General features: G+C 36.4%; 1 protein-coding gene across 9 annotated transcripts in view; it reads left to right on the forward strand.

Moving 5' to 3' along the window:
* Nucleotides 1-12,939, forward strand: part of ATG5 (autophagy related 5) — a 147,672-nt gene extending 134,733 nt beyond the window's left edge. For all 9 annotated transcript variants that reach the window (XM_034765955.1, XM_034765948.1, XM_034765952.1 and 6 more), the window contains exon 8: nucleotides 10,579-12,939. In XM_034765955.1, coding sequence (XP_034621846.1) covers nucleotides 10,579-10,715 — 137 coding nt within the window. In that variant the 3' untranslated portion in view covers nucleotides 10,716-12,939. The remainder of the gene's footprint in view (nucleotides 1-10,578) is intronic.
* The last annotated feature ends 2,901 nt before the right edge of the window (nucleotides 12,940-15,840 follow it).

Here is a 15,840-nt window from a genome sequence, read left to right on the forward strand (position 1 = left end):
TAAACATAGCTTTTATTGTCTCTCACTCTCTGCTACATCATAGCTTTAGAACAATCTTCTAATTCTGATCACCACCACCATCTTAAGTGTCTCAGTTTACTAATAGCTTATCTGATTAATTTCATTTTTGTGGAAAAATTCTCCTCCTTTCCATAACAGGCCTCTCCCATGAATGGCGTGCATTCTGAAGTCTATTTCTGTGAAAAAAGGCTAGACACTTCTCTTTACATCAAAGCTAAGGTCTCAAGCAGTCATTTGATGATATTAAGCTTCCTAGAGCTAATGAGTCCTAACATTACTAATTAAAAATATTAACTTTTCAGATTTGCTTTGTAATCCTGTTACCTTTTGCAAACATAAATGCCTGCTTACAAGAGTTCAGTGAACTAAGTTTTATCATTTATCTGATTCAGTTCAAGTCTGGCATCTACTAACTTTGAAGCTGATTTTTTGGGAGATTTTAAAGGAGCATAAGGACCAAAGTAAGGCTTATCATGAAAACTCATTTGGAATCTTAACTATGGAGCAGCTACCATTGATCTGTAATGCAGCTACCTTATACCTCTCCACCCACCCTTCCTTAAATTCTCAGGAATAACTGGAACAATTTTGCCATTGCAGAGTTCAGTAAACATTTTCAGGCAGTAACAGTGCAAAAATACATGCAGTCCATATACAGAAAATGATACTTGATGTGTGTGTGCAAACTATATTATGCATTCATTAAGGCATTTATTTCCCAATAAGTTCAGGCCCGGAAGAAGTTAATGTAAGTATTTTAGAAAGGGTTTGTATTTCTCTGATAAACAGCACTCCCCTTCTGTTTGTGATCACAGGATGAAAGCTCTCTAAGCTTGTATATGTACATTTTTACTGCTACATCATGTAGTGTGCTCTTAAGATTGAGATCTCATTCCCCAGGAAGCATTTCTGTCTAAGATTAATTGCCCTTTTAAAATCCGTGTTTGATGTATTCCTTTGGCTATATCCTGACTTGGTTTAACCCTCTTTGACCTGACCTCACTGACTATTACCGCCATGGCTGAGGCAGAAATCCTTCAGCATGATGTATGCAGTACAGACTTCAGCCTGTGGTTTTCACATCTATGGATTCAATTAGCTGGATTTTTACAAAGGTTAAAGAATTTGTCAGACACAGAACAAAACTCACCAGACTCTCTTAGGTTAATTGAATAGCTCATCTCCATTTGCTGTTCTACTTTGCTTGTCAATTTAAGAACTTGTTAAAGAACGTAGAACAGTATTATATGTAATATAATGTAGCAAAAATGGCAAATCAGCTTATTTTTTTCTCTGGTTAAATATGAAAAGGTATAAACATGACATGGTAACCATTAGGCTTTTGTTCTGTATAAATTTCCCATCACCTTGCAGGCAAATGTTTTTAACCTATTACTATAATTACTTTTGAATGTCCTACTCTGAGGAGTTTATTAACCCTTGAAGATAAACTAGACAGTTATTCTGCTTTGATGAAAATAAGTAAACCCCTGTTACCATTTGGTATATTTTCACTTAGCTGGCAATGCAAGTAATCCATCCAGTTTTCCATCTTACAAAGGGGCATCTTACAAATGGTCATCGTTACTTGATTAGCTGAAAAGTACATCAAAAATACACACATTAGAATTAAAGCATGCTTGTATCCATGATTTTAAACATGGTAGCTTAACAAATATTAAGCAAAAAAATAATTGCGGTTAAGAATAAACTCCTTGCCAGCATTCTTGAAGTGAGTGTGACATATTTGTGTGTGTGTGTGTGTGTGTGTGTGTGTGTGTGTGTGTGTGTGTGAGAGAGAGAACATATGTGGGGAGGGAAGTAGGTGTGTTTTTTTTTTTTATACATATTCATAAAGAATATTTGATGGCATGATGGTATGGGAGGTTTTATTGCTTTGTGTTTGTTTGGGATAACCCATATTGTTGAAAATGATGAAGCTATATATGTCCTTGCAAACTAGTGCTAATAAAACCTTACCATGCCATCTCAGCATTTGTTCTATCTATACCAGCATTTATACAAAAATTGTTTTAAAAAATATTTTAGCTAAAGAAATGGATCCATGGTATATTTAGCTCCCTGGCTGTGTATTCAGGTTGACCTAGATCCATGAAGTCAGCTGTACAGGATTCAGAGGGGAAGAGAAATTGTTTTTATAAATTTATGAAACCTCTAAAAAATCTAAACATTTTTTTTTTTTTGCAAGAATGATGTTGTAGTTAATTAAGTATTAAGGTACGTTCTATTCAAGCGAGAAACACGTGCTTTTTCCCCACTGTAATGGTTTGGGGGAGATTCCGGAGTATCTAGGGTATAAAGCTTCTAATTCTGTCAGTGATCCAGGACTAATAGCTAAGGCAGCATACGGTTAGGGGAGAGATTCCATACTTCTGAGAGAAGGGATACAAGAAAAGATTGTTGTGAAAACTTTTTAAAATTATTTTTTAAAATGATATGTGCATGAAGTTGTGTGGCTGACTGTTGTGTTGGTAGGGGTGGTGTCTTGGGCCCAACCAAGGTATAAAGCGTTCTAAAACACTTATTTAAACTTCTAAAATTTTAAACAGTTCAGTTTGGTTCGGGTTTTGCATTATTATAGGTGGTTAACTCCCATAGTAGCAAGCACTACTAAAAATATTTTATTAAACACACAGTAATAAAGAAAAAGTTAAAGCACTCTTAACAAGTCTTCCTACTTCCCTTAGAGCCTGAGCGGGTAAATGAGTAGTCCTCACCAAGAGGAGGAGCTGTATCAGCTGATGTGCAGGAATCTCCATTAGACTATGCTTTGGTCAGTACCGCTGATGCCAGAGGAGGCAGTTTGATCACTCCTAATAATGGGGAGTCCAGTACCGAAGAGACACAATAGGTCTTTCAACACAATATAGGATTTTAGTCACAAATATTTTGTTGCCAAGGATAGGTGAGTCGATGGCATTGATACCAAAGTAGATGGTACCAGGGATATCAGTATTGGGTGCCTCAGTGCCAAGAGGCTGGTACCAGTTGATTTAAGGGATGCTGTGGAGGTGGTCCTGAGGCACTAATCAGTGCTAGAGGGACCCTTTTTGGGCCTTGTGCTACTCTTTTCCTCTGAGGTTCAAGGGGAGTCAAAAGCTGAGGTGGGGTTTTTTTGGACTTAGTAAAAGAAACTCAGGGGGATTCTACTCCCTGATATCTTCCCCTTTGGTGACTTTCCCCTTACACCTATCCATATCCTTGGTCTTTTTGAGTTATGTGGGGAATGTACCACACCAGAAGACCAAGGTTTGCTTCCCAGTCCAGAGCTAGATCCCCTTCTCCACCTCACAAGGGAGCTTTATTAGTCTTCATCATGGCAACAGATTTGATTTCTTGATTGGGAATGGCATGCAAATTCATTTGTTTCTTCTAGTTATAGCCCCTCAATTTGGGAATCATTTATAATTTCAGTGGGTTCTGGAGCACCATCACTGTGAACCACTGGATCCTGTAAATCAGGAGGTAGGCTATTCCATTTAGTTTGAGATCCCCTCCCACCCACCTTCCCCATCCCTTTTCTGGAACCTCATCTCCTGAGGTTCAGTAGGTGCAATCACTTCTAAATCTCAAAGAAGTGGATAAAGTTCCTCAAGAACCCAGGAAACGGGTTTGATTCTTGTTACCTTGATTCCCAAAAAGACTGCTGGTGCCCTATAGTGGATCAGCGATAAATGAACACCTTCAAGTTCAGGATGGTGACTATGGCCTCAATAATTGCAACCATAGATCGAAACTCAAGGTGTACAGCTCTCAGACTCCAGGATACTTTCATATAGCAGTTCACCCTACCCAGAGAAGGTATTTGAGGTTTCAGGTGGGCCGTTCCCACTATCAGTACAGGGTGCTACCATTTGGCTTATCGACAGCACCATGGGAATTTAGGAAATGCCTAGTGGTAGTGGCAGATTATCTCGGGAAACAAGGAGACCAGTTGTTCCCATATTTGGATCAGTGTCTCATTCATGGAACATTGCATCAACGAGTAACAGACTCTGGTCAAAGGACTCTGCATCATTTTGCCTCCCTAGGCCTGAAAGTAAACGGAGAAAAGTCCAATACTGACTCCATCAAAAGAACAGAGTTTATAAGAACTATGCTGGACTCCACATCAGCAGTGGCTTTATCTACCACAGGAAAGATTTCAAGCCATGCTAGATGTATTCATCCACCTAGAAACTTACCCCAGAACATTGGTGAGAACCTCCTGCATATGCACAACTCAGCATGCCAGACCTTACCTTACTTGCATGAAAGTATGGCTGAAGTCTATATATTAGCCAAGCAGATATTACCTAGATATATTAGTACACATTCCACCAAAAGGCTTGTCATTACATTTGTAGCAAGTCAGCAAAGGGATGTCTTTACCCCCTCCATTACTATCAAAGACTGTGTTAACGGATGCCGTCACACTAGGATGGATAGCCCATGTAAACAACTTTAAAACACAAGTTTTGTGGGAGCAGGACTTCATATAAATGTCTTGTAGCTAAGAGCTATTTGTTGGGTGCCCAGCTTTTCTCCAGCTTCTAGAATGACTGACAAATCATATTGTGAAAGACAACCCTACAGCCAGGTTTATATAAATAAGCCAGGGATAGCAATATCCACTCTGCCAGAAGGCTGCAAGTCTGTGGAACTTTTGTATCCACCAGAAAATTACCCTGAGAGCAGTACCGCCTGCAAGGATTACAGAATATGCTAATAGATCATCTCAGCAGACAATTTTCAAGCGAACGTGAGTAGCTGATAAATGACAACAGAATACAATATGTGTTTCTGAAGTGGTGTCATCCATCCAAACACCTCTTTGCTGCCAGAGAAAACAAGAAGTGTTGAAAATTCTGCTCCAGAGTGGGACAAAGTCAGGTATCCCTATCCAATGCCATTATGATAACATGGTCCCCAGGCCTGATGTATTTTCACCCTCCAATTCCATTAATCCCAAGCATTTTCAGAAAGTTCAGGCAGGACTCTGCCGAAATTATTATAGTAGCTCCAATGTGGCTGGGACAATTTAGGTCCAGGTACTGAAGAATCTCTACATCCAACCTCCAGTATAGTTGCTTCTCCTACCAGATGTGATATCACAGAGATGTGATCAAATCCTCCATCTGAATCCACGTTTCCTGCATCTCATGGCATGGATGTTTGCTGGCTGACTTCTGTGGAGCAAATCTGTGCATCCTGACGCACAAAACATTATAATTCACAGTAGAAAAGGTTCTGAGAGGAATACTTATGCTGTTAAATGGAAGAGATTTATGCTTTGGGTGCAACAGCACCAATTATCTCCATTCCTGGCACAGATATCAGACATACTTAATACTTCAAAGAACTCTGGACTGTCAGTGAGCTCCCTGGGGGCTCACATAGCAGTCATCTCTGTTTTGCACCCTCCAGTTCAGGGGTATTTCATATTTACACACCTACAGTAGCTGGATTCCTAAAGGACCTTATGAAGATATACCTCCCAATCAGAGATCTGTCACCTTTCTTGGGATCTAAGTATTGTTCTGACAGGGTTAATGGATTCACCTTTCTAGCCATTTCAGTTCTCAGTCCATTTAACTGTTCATTCCATGCACTAAATAGGACAGCAGGCCGGTAGGATAAATAGTATGTGATTACTTCATTCTACAGTATATACATACACATATTAAAGTTGCATGAGAAACTTTAATTCTGGAATTTCCTGTTGTACAGTGCTTGACTGTGTAAACTTAATAGTCTCTGAAATAATTTATTTGTATGCTACACCATCTGTAAGACGGGGTCAGGAAGGAGGAGAGAGACTGCCTGGCCTGCCTTGTAAGATAGGAATATGAAGCTTTCCTCAATAATGAGGACTGTGAAGTATACAAACGTATGAATAGTAGTCAGTAGAAGAGCAGAGACTAGAACTCATGGTCGTCTTCTGGCTCCTAGCCCAGCTCACTTTCCCTTAGGCTAAAAAGGTATTTTGCAGCCTTTAGAACAGTGGTCCCCAACCTTTTTGTGTGGTGGGCGCCGGACGACTAGCCGCCAAGGACCAGCAGCCGCCGAAATGCCACCGAGAAGCGGCAACGCCAAGAAGTGTCGCCGCTGAAAATCAGCGGCATTTCGGCGGCAACGCTTCTTGAAGTTGCCGCTTTGCGGCAGCATTTCGGCAGTTGCTTGTCCGGCAGCCAGTAGGTGGGCACACATAGATGCCCCGGTGGGCGCTATGGCACCTGTGGGCACAGCATTGGGGATCCCTGCTTTAGAATATGTCTACTCTGCAACTGAAGTTGTAACAATAGTAGTATAGATATGACAGCATGGACTTCAGCATAGGTTAGCAACCAGATTGTGTACCCAGGGTTTCCATTAGGCTTGTATTTTGGTTGCCAGCCCATGCTGAAGCCCATGTCACCACATCTACACTACTGTTGTTACCTGTTCTGTCTAAACTAGAACTATCCAGGTTTGTCTATCCATGCTACAATCACAACTTCATGTGTAGTATAGACATACCCTTAGAGAGTAGGATGTGGCTTGGTAGTATGCTTGCTGCAAATATAATGTTCTGAACAGCAAGTCTCTAACAAAGAGATGGTTAGAGGTTTATGTCTCAGCCAGATCTAGATTTGTGGATTTTCACAGGACAGTAAAAGACTTTCCTATTCAAGGACAATCACCTTGCCAATTTTAAGTCCCTATTCAAAACTATCGAGGTACTAAAGATCTTCAAATAAATTATTAGAAAAAATGTTGTAACATTTACAAAACTACGTATTTTTTCTTAACCACAGTCTCAAAAAGGGTTGGGGAAAAAATTCAACCTGAGGCAGAGACCATTCATGAAAAATTTCTATCTGAATGATTAGCGTTTGATAAAGTTATAAGTCATTGAAAATAGAGGCTTATAATGTAAACTCCTATAGTAAAGGCCCCCCCCTAACAATGTTGCCTGTAATCATATAAAAATATTTACTTATCTAAGAGTTTAAAATTACTGGAGTTTTCCTTTAAAAGAGACTTTTTGATGTAGCTTTGATTTAAGTGCTCTCTCTTCATCTCTGTTTTTTTGGACTGTGATGTCTGACAATAAGAAGTTGAAAATAGTTCATTCATTAAGGGTGATCTAGCTTATAAATTGCAGCTGTAATGTCATTAGCCAATGGCGGTTTACAATAGGTGGGTTCAGATAAGCCATGTCAGTCCTAATTTACCTGTCTGATTGCACATATTGACTTCTGAAGTATTGACTGGCTGGTGTGTCCAATTAATGCTCATTACTTCAGTGTTGCTGCTTTACTGATGTTTGAGGAAGGAAGGAAGGAAGGAAGGGAGAATTGGGTTGGCAGCTATTACCTCCAAATACTGCCTGAAACAAGTCTTTGCCTGCTATCTGAATAACATTGTAAAATGTTGTGATCGCAGGCAGAATATTTTTTGTGTACAAACACAGTGAATAATTTTTTATGAAACATTTATTGCTAAGTTTCTAATACCTTTCCATTTTCCTCTATAGTTCATATTCTTGCATGGAAGTTAATTAAAAAAATTAATTATTTTAATGTTAATTTGTGATGAACTGAGTAAGGAAACTGAATTAGGTTTTAAATTGATAGAATGAATAATTCACACAAGTTATATCTTGTGGGATTTTTAAATTTTCAATGGAGTGATTTGAAGATGATATATCAATCTTAAGTTTGAATTTCCTAGTTTTTCTTAGTTTGTGGAACATCCTTAAATTGTTTCTTTTTTCTTAATCTTTATTTATTAAAGCATTGAAGACTGGAGAATCTGTATCATAAATTTTATGAGTTTTAGCAGATGTGAGCCAAGAGGTAGAGCTGTGTGTCTATTTACCTGCCCTAAGTTTGCTTGGCTCAATCCAGTCACATTTATCTACAATTTTGTCCTCACTAGAATCATATACATGCAAAAATAATAGGACTGACAGCTATGTAAATACATGTTATAGTTATGAATTATTGTTTTGGAGATATCTAGTTGTGGAGACATTTTGTCACTATATTAAATACTTGAAGATATTTGCACTGTATCATAGAGAATTTATATGAAAAATCAGTTTGCTTTGCCCATATTTTCTGACATTTCCCTTTTACTATTGAAAACCTGTCAAAACCATTTTCCTCACTGTCCTACTTCTTGATTCTGCAATAAAACTTGTTACTATTTACATTTGAGCATTACAAATTGTGTTATAATTTGATTAAATAGAGGAAAACATGAAACGGTAGCCCTTATTTATGTTTGCTTGAAAAAAAGGGGAAAGAAAACTTAATCTTATAAACAATGATTGACCTTAAGTATAAAGTGTATATATAAAGTATATTTAAAATAACACTAATATTATAGGTCCCCTTTGAATATTCAAATATTCTATGTTACCATGACCAAATATCTTGGAACAATATAGGTTACTGGTTTGTGGAATGAAAGGTCATGCTCCCATTATTCATTTTTCACTCAAGCCAAATGCATTTGCTCCTCAAGCTATGTGACTTGGTCACGCTGTACCAGTGCATCAAAGTCCAGAAGTAATAGTCACTCCAGAAAAACCTCCTTGGATAAATAACACTTAATATAGAATAAGGTGGAATTGTTTCCTAAAAATAAATAATTTTGCTATAAAATAATTTCTTCAGCAAGGTAACGAGCCAAAAGGATATTGTAATGAAGCTGCATTTTGAAAGCTGTAAAAAATATTGCAATATTTGGTAAGAAATGTTTATTTTAACCATATTAAAAGCATCCCACCTTCCCATTGTAAACACATGGTTAGTGCAAGCTATCATTTCTTATGTACCATTAGCCCTGTATATTGATGACAGCTTGACAGATAATGTTTCAAACCCAGCAAAATGTATGTTAGTCTGAATTATTGTATCTTATTTTAAAATGGCAGCACTCCCATTTTATGCACTGTCCACAATAAGGCCCCAAACCTGCAAACATTTATGCAAATAGGTAGTTCCACTGAATTGAGTGGGACTACTTGCAGACATGCATTTGTAGAACCAAGGCCTAAGGTTAAAGTAATGTGTTTAATCAAGGATTTTGTGGGGTGGTTTCTTTGTACGTGGACAAGGTTTTTATTTTTTTAAACACTGAACTATTTTAACCAAAATGGGATATATAATACCCTGTAGGTAATCTATAATGCAGTACTTTGGGCAAGAATCCCTGTCTAATAGCTTATGAAACCAATTTCATGCTAGCAACAACCAGGTTCAAGCATAGCTGTTGCTAGCATTATTTGAACTGTAGTGAGGACAGAGATATCCATGCAAACCAGCTATCAGAAGATGTTATGACAGGGTTGGCAAGGCTTTATCCTTATTACAAAACACAGTTAAGATCCTATCTATGCTATGTATTAGGAACCATGTTGTAACCATCCCTTAGCCTGACAGAGCCAGCAAGTTTGCCTTCATTTCCTAGATTCTGCATAAATTTTGTGGTGGCACAATCATTCTTTCTGTAGCCAATTCTGTGGGGAAAATGGGAGGTTTGTAACTGATGGTATAGGGAGGGCAGTGACATTTGTGCACACTGTGTACAGATTTCTCTATGGTAGATTCCTATAGTATAAGGATGTCTGAATGTGGCATCTAAACATTAAAAGGTCACTGGTTTCTTTTCTTTAACCACCTTTTGAAGCAGATCTCAAATTATCTAACTTCTCATTTCAAGACTCAAATAATCTGTCTAGCTTTTTTAAAGCTAGTTTTGACTCAGCATGTGGCCATCAGGTCATGGTTTTAGCTGGTTCCCATCCTTTAAATTTAAGGATCAGAGCTTTTTTATCCTTCAGGACAAGTATAAGTAAAGAGAATTGAAATATTCTTAGCTTGTATCCCTCTTGAACTAGGAATCACTTGCTAGCATAGTTATCCCAATAGATGAAACTAAGTGAGAAATTGGACTAATTCAGTTAACTTTCTGAGTAACTCTTGATAATGCTGTCATAGTCTTTAAATTTACTAATTCTTATTAAAACAAATGTACTCCAGAAATATTGCAGTTATTTGAAATAGATATAGTGGCTTATTATGTGTGTTACTTCTGTTTCAGTAGAACCCCTATAAAAGCATGAAAATTTTAGTTTAACTATTAAGTTTGGGGGTTCATGTTCTTTAGTTTTGATAGCTATACTTTTCTTAACTAAAGCAAGACATGCCATTTGAGCAGATGTTTAAGTGTGATATCTGTAGCTGGGGAAGGTGGAGGTGTCTTTATAATTTTATTAAGAACAAATCATTACTGTAGGAGAGAACTGTAAGTAATGGACACTTTCATTGTTTCACTGTAACAGAATTTCTCAGAATTCATTTTAACTCAGTTTCTGTTTTAGATGATGCAAACTGCAGTTTCAACTTTCTCCATGTCAATGTTTCCTGCTCTTCGTTCAGTTAAATTTGTAGTAGCAAGCCATTAATCACTTTATCGCTGCAATGACTTTCAGCATACAGTAAACTTAAAGCTGTTTTGAACTGTGAATTATTGATTAGTGGTCTTTATTTTTCTTTGCATTAGATGGAGAAAAGAAGAATCAAGTGATGGTTCATGGAATTGAGCCGATGCTTGAGACACCAGTACAGTGGCTAAGTGAACATATGAGCTATCCTGATAATTTTCTTCACATTAGTATTATTCCCCAACCTACAGATTGAAGAATCAGCTGTATCAGATATAAGGATTATCCTCAGGCTGGATTTACCAGGGCATGTCAACCTTTTACTTATGTCAGGCTTGGTGGAGGCAACCTGACCAGAAAAACCTCACTGCTGCAAGCCAAACAGGAAAAAAGATCCCATCACTAGATAAGGACAATTGGGCTGGTCTTAGTTTGCATCACCACTGCTTTTCTCCACTGCCGTCATTAAACCTCAGTTGTGACATGAAAGACTTTACAGGACCACTGAAAGTCTGCTGTTTTCTTGTAAAATATAATGAAGCTGAAACTATTAGCCTGAAGAGCAAATGGAAATATGTGCCACTTGATTTGTATTTCTGATTAACAAATAAACAAGGGTTTTTCCTAACGTGACAATATTTCAGCTTTGGTTAGAGTGGAAACATTGGTTTAATTTTCTAGAAAATTAGATACCAAGAGAAATTATGTTATCAATAACTTCTAGTAACTTTTTGTAAAAGATCAGGTTACAGTAAACCCATATTTCTTTAATAGGAATTTCATAAGTTTACAGTATGTCAATTGGTATGAAAACTATCTTTAACTTTGATAACAAGCAGTGAGAAATTTTTAAATAAAACCTCTGAACATATTTTGTCATTTAAGAACATGCACAACTTAGCTGCAAGTGTTTTTGATTTATATGCAGTTTGTCACTAAATATACCCTGGTGTACGTTTATCATTGAAACTAGTTTTCAGTGGAATAGTAATGGTGTAGGATAATTTGCTGAGGATCTGTTGTGGCATTCTTCTGATAATTTAAAATGTTTTCTGAGAGAATTTTTTCTTTAATCAATAAAAATGTAAAAGAATGTTGCAGATTATCATACCATTCTATTTATTCCCATAGATTAAAATTGGTCAAATCACAATATGATAAACAGATGTACTGTTTTTGAACAATTTTGAATATTGGAAAATAGATCCTTTTCTGAGCTAGTTCTCATTGTGAGTTCAGTTTCCTAATGCAGTCCCATGGCAATCAGCACATGAAGTATCAAAATTTTATAATCTCATTGCAATAAGATTTTGCTTAATTTACCAAATATATTTATAGGTTACTGGAGCTCATGCTCCAATTTTTGTAAATTTTTATTACATTACATCATTGCAGTTGCTACAGCGATCCTACCCTTTTCTATTTTATTTTATATTGCATTCATCTTGTCATGAGCCGTATTACTCTGTCTGCTTATTCTTGGTTGCTGCAGACCAAGAGTATGTTGTAAGCATATTGTCATGTAAATGTTTTCATAAAGAAACATGTTATTTTCTCAAAAAAAGAGAAAATATTTGCAATTATTACTGAAATTTTGACTTGCAAACGTCCTTATAGCTCATACTACTCCCTCCCAGTCATCTTTTTAGGAGCACTTACCTGTATTTGATTAAAAAAACCAAACTCATACACAAAGAAATGAGAGAAACAGCATCGACCTAAAGTGAAAATGAGGACAGAAAAACCATAAAACCCTAAAGGAAAAAGTCAGTATGACCAAGAGTAAAATAGAAACAAACAGGATTTTTTTTAACAGTGTACGTAAATGAGGAAATACAATTAAGGAAAGTCAAAGGGGGAAAGGAATAGTGAAATAGCTACATTCTTAATCTGTGAATTTGTGGGGATTAAAAAACTGAAAAAATATGTTGACCTCTGTTTTATTCAGAATGGATATATAGTTCAGTTATGGCTGGACGATTTTGTTGAAGGATTCTAGTTTCCATTTATGTTTGGCGTTTTCTCCACAATATTTTGACTGATTTCTTTCAAATTTTCTCAAGTGAAGGTGTCTAAATATCCAGGAGAAATTCAAAGTACTGCCAAAGGGGAGAGCAAATATTTTGTAGAGCATTAGTATAAAAGGAAGGCTTGTAGGGACTGGTATAATTTAATTTGTCTATTAATGAGGCAAAATAAAAAACTTCAAGGGAGGCAGCACATTAAATGAGCTATGAAGATTATTTCATCTGTTTAAAAATAGATGGTATTAAGCCATTGCCAGTCTTTACACATGCTCTGTTTCTATGATGCCAGCATTTTAAAATATGGGTCTCTTCTCAAGGCCGTTACTCAGTAGTAAGTCAAGCCTCTAAAACCTGGTATGGGACAAAGACAAAAATGTAATGCTTGGCTTTGATATATTGTTTCTTTTTATTTTAACTATTTCAACCTTACGGTTTATTAAAAAATAAAATAAAGTTTGAGTCTCTTTATTTCTCAGTAAAAATAATAAGCATAATAGCACTAAAAAAGTTTTGTGATATGTGGTGACAAAGCGGGAAAGATATTTACAAGTATAGCAAATGTGGTTTAATTGACTTATTTACATGGTGAAGTTACATATCTAAACAAAAGACCTACATCACAAGAATGAAATGAGGTGCTTGTTTAATCAGAGTTTAATCACAGGGGTGTTTCTTTCTACGTTTCAGAATAGTTTTATTTTTACTGCATTTGTGTATGAATGTTGTCAAATCTGATATGAATAGAAAATGTATTGAGGTCTAATTTAAGTGTTACTCTTAAGTTTGAAATGTTATAACTCTTGAGAAAACAAACTCACTCTACACTAGTCAAAATCAAAAGTAGTATTTTTGTTGTTCTACGTGATGAATGTAGTCTATTTACAAAATGAATTCTTAGAGCTTGTGAAAAGTGCCATTTCCACAGACACCCCTGGAAACTTGAGGCCTGGTCTACAGTAACGCTGTAAGTCGATGTAAGTTACGCTAGTTCAGGTACATAAGTTACGTAACTGAAGTCGACTTATAGCAGTGTCTACACTACACTCAATGGGACATGCTTTCCTGTAGACATAGCTTCCTCTTGGGGAGGTGGAGTACAGACATTGACAGGAGAGCACTCTCCCATTGACGTAGCGTGTCTTCACCAGACCCGCTAAATTGACACCGCTGCATCAACTGCAGTGGTGCCGATTTAGCCGGTAATGTATCCATAGAACAGGTAAAGCATATTAAAGAGTACTGGGCACTGTTTCATACACGCATTGTACTTCAATCCTGATCTGCAGAGGCCACCACCTCTGAGGAGGTTGAAAAAAAAGTTCATTCTCAATAGCTATTTAATCTTCAGCAACTTGCTTGAGACTCTCAACCAGGGTGCCAGTTGTAATGTGGATGCCTGTCCACCAAGACCTAGACAGTGTATTTCACTCTAGCGGCCAAACACCCATCAGTAGGTAAATACACTGGATCACTACTCACTGTGGTGTTTATAGACTGTATGCCAGTTAAAACAGTCTGAACTTCCTTCTGTGCATATCTTTTGGTGTGAAAGCAATGAGAATAATTTTCATTCTGCAGGCCTGTCATTTTCATAATTAGGAAAATAAACCTCAAGTTCTGCAAGTATATATCTGTTTGACAACACTCTCATTTATAGACACCTGCTAAAGCTAAAAATTGAACCCTGAGTCATAAAACAAATTTATCCCACAAAAAATAGCATTTGGTGTAAAACAGCCTGTGTCAATGAATATACAAACTGAATAAGTGGACTGACAATAAAAAGACTAAAGAATGCTTTTGTGAATATTGTCTCAGATACTTTCCGAAATAACATGTAAGAATTATTTAAACACAACAAACATTAAAGAAGTTAACATTGGTCTAAAATGCAGGCTTAAAAGTTTAAAGTAAATTTAGCAATAACCTCAAGTTGAGTGCTTTTTTAAATAAAAGTAACGTTTACAGAAGCTATTGTTAAGATATTTGTATGAGTCTACTTTATTTTAATTGTACTATAGACTACAGCACATAACCTTGATTAGTACTGTTGAAATACATACAGAATTAGCAGTAACAAGGATGAAATTTGCCCATAATTTATAGAGTAGATTTGAGTATTGGGTCTAGTTTTTTTTTATATCAGTAATACCTATCTCTCCCTATCTGAGTACAAACTAAGGCCCTGATCCTGTAAATATTTACTCATGTGTTTAGGTATTTGCAGGATCAGAGCCTAAAATTAATTGATTCTTTCTGAGCACTATAAGGTTTGAGTGAAGACAAGTTTACACCGTTTGTAATACTATTCTTAAAGTTGCATTTATCAGTAGTTACCACTCTCTGGTATCCAAGAGATCACAATTATTTTCCATTCGTAAGTATGGAGAAAGACTGCAGTAGTTCATATATCAGTTCTGACTTTTCAGTGCCTACCATTTTATTTCTCCAGTATGAGGGAGAGAAAATTGGGTTTCCCCCATTGTTAAAAGGAGATCATTTTGTTGTAGCTTCATAAAAGACTCTTCCCCAGTAACTGACTGACCCATGTGCTCCAGAACCTAAGCTTTCATATTTAAAGAAAATAAAAATAAAAAATTAAATACTGGGTCCATTGAAGTTCAATAGAGTTTTGTTGTTGGCTTCAACATTTCACTCTGTCTCTAGGAAAACAGACACAGCTTGGAAAATAACTGAAGTATGAATTGCTCCTGTTCATCTCAATGGGTTGTTTATCATAATTAGGTTTTCATAGTTAAATTTTAGTATTGTTTACTATGCTAGTTATGATCAAAGTATGCAAGAAAGAGGGACAATTATTATGACAATTGAGCAATCCACCATGAATGACATCTTGTTTTTGTGTTACAAGTGGTTGAAACGTGAGGTGTGAGTGGAAAACTAGTGTACCACCACTTCTTTTCAATCTTCCTCTTTTTTGTAAAAGTAATTTGATATTATATGTCTGCATCAAGGAGAAATTATAGTCTTTAAGTAGCAAGACTGCAGTTCAAGATGCAATAGCACATTTCTTGCAAAAAAAATGTTAACAGTTATTTAATAAAATGTTAACTTTCTCAAATATCTTTTGGATTGAAATTTCTCATATTTGCAAGCTAGAAATGAAAATTTTGGAAAGTCCTCTCAACTCCTTCCAGCTATCGAGTTACCAACTCATGGATATTTAGGGTAGGAAAGATATTATTCACATATAGTCGTGAAGTTATCCAAGTCCAGAAAAAGTATATGAAAAAGATTTTAAAAGATTTTGTGCTTGTCATGTACATATTTCTGAATGAAGACAAGTATGTTAGGTGCCCTTTTAACGAGTGAAGAATTTTGGTTTTGTAACAA

This window comes from Trachemys scripta, chromosome 3 (genome assembly GCF_013100865.1).
Source record: "Trachemys scripta elegans isolate TJP31775 chromosome 3, CAS_Tse_1.0, whole genome shotgun sequence".
In the NCBI taxonomy this organism is placed as follows: domain Eukaryota; kingdom Metazoa; phylum Chordata; order Testudines; family Emydidae; genus Trachemys; species Trachemys scripta.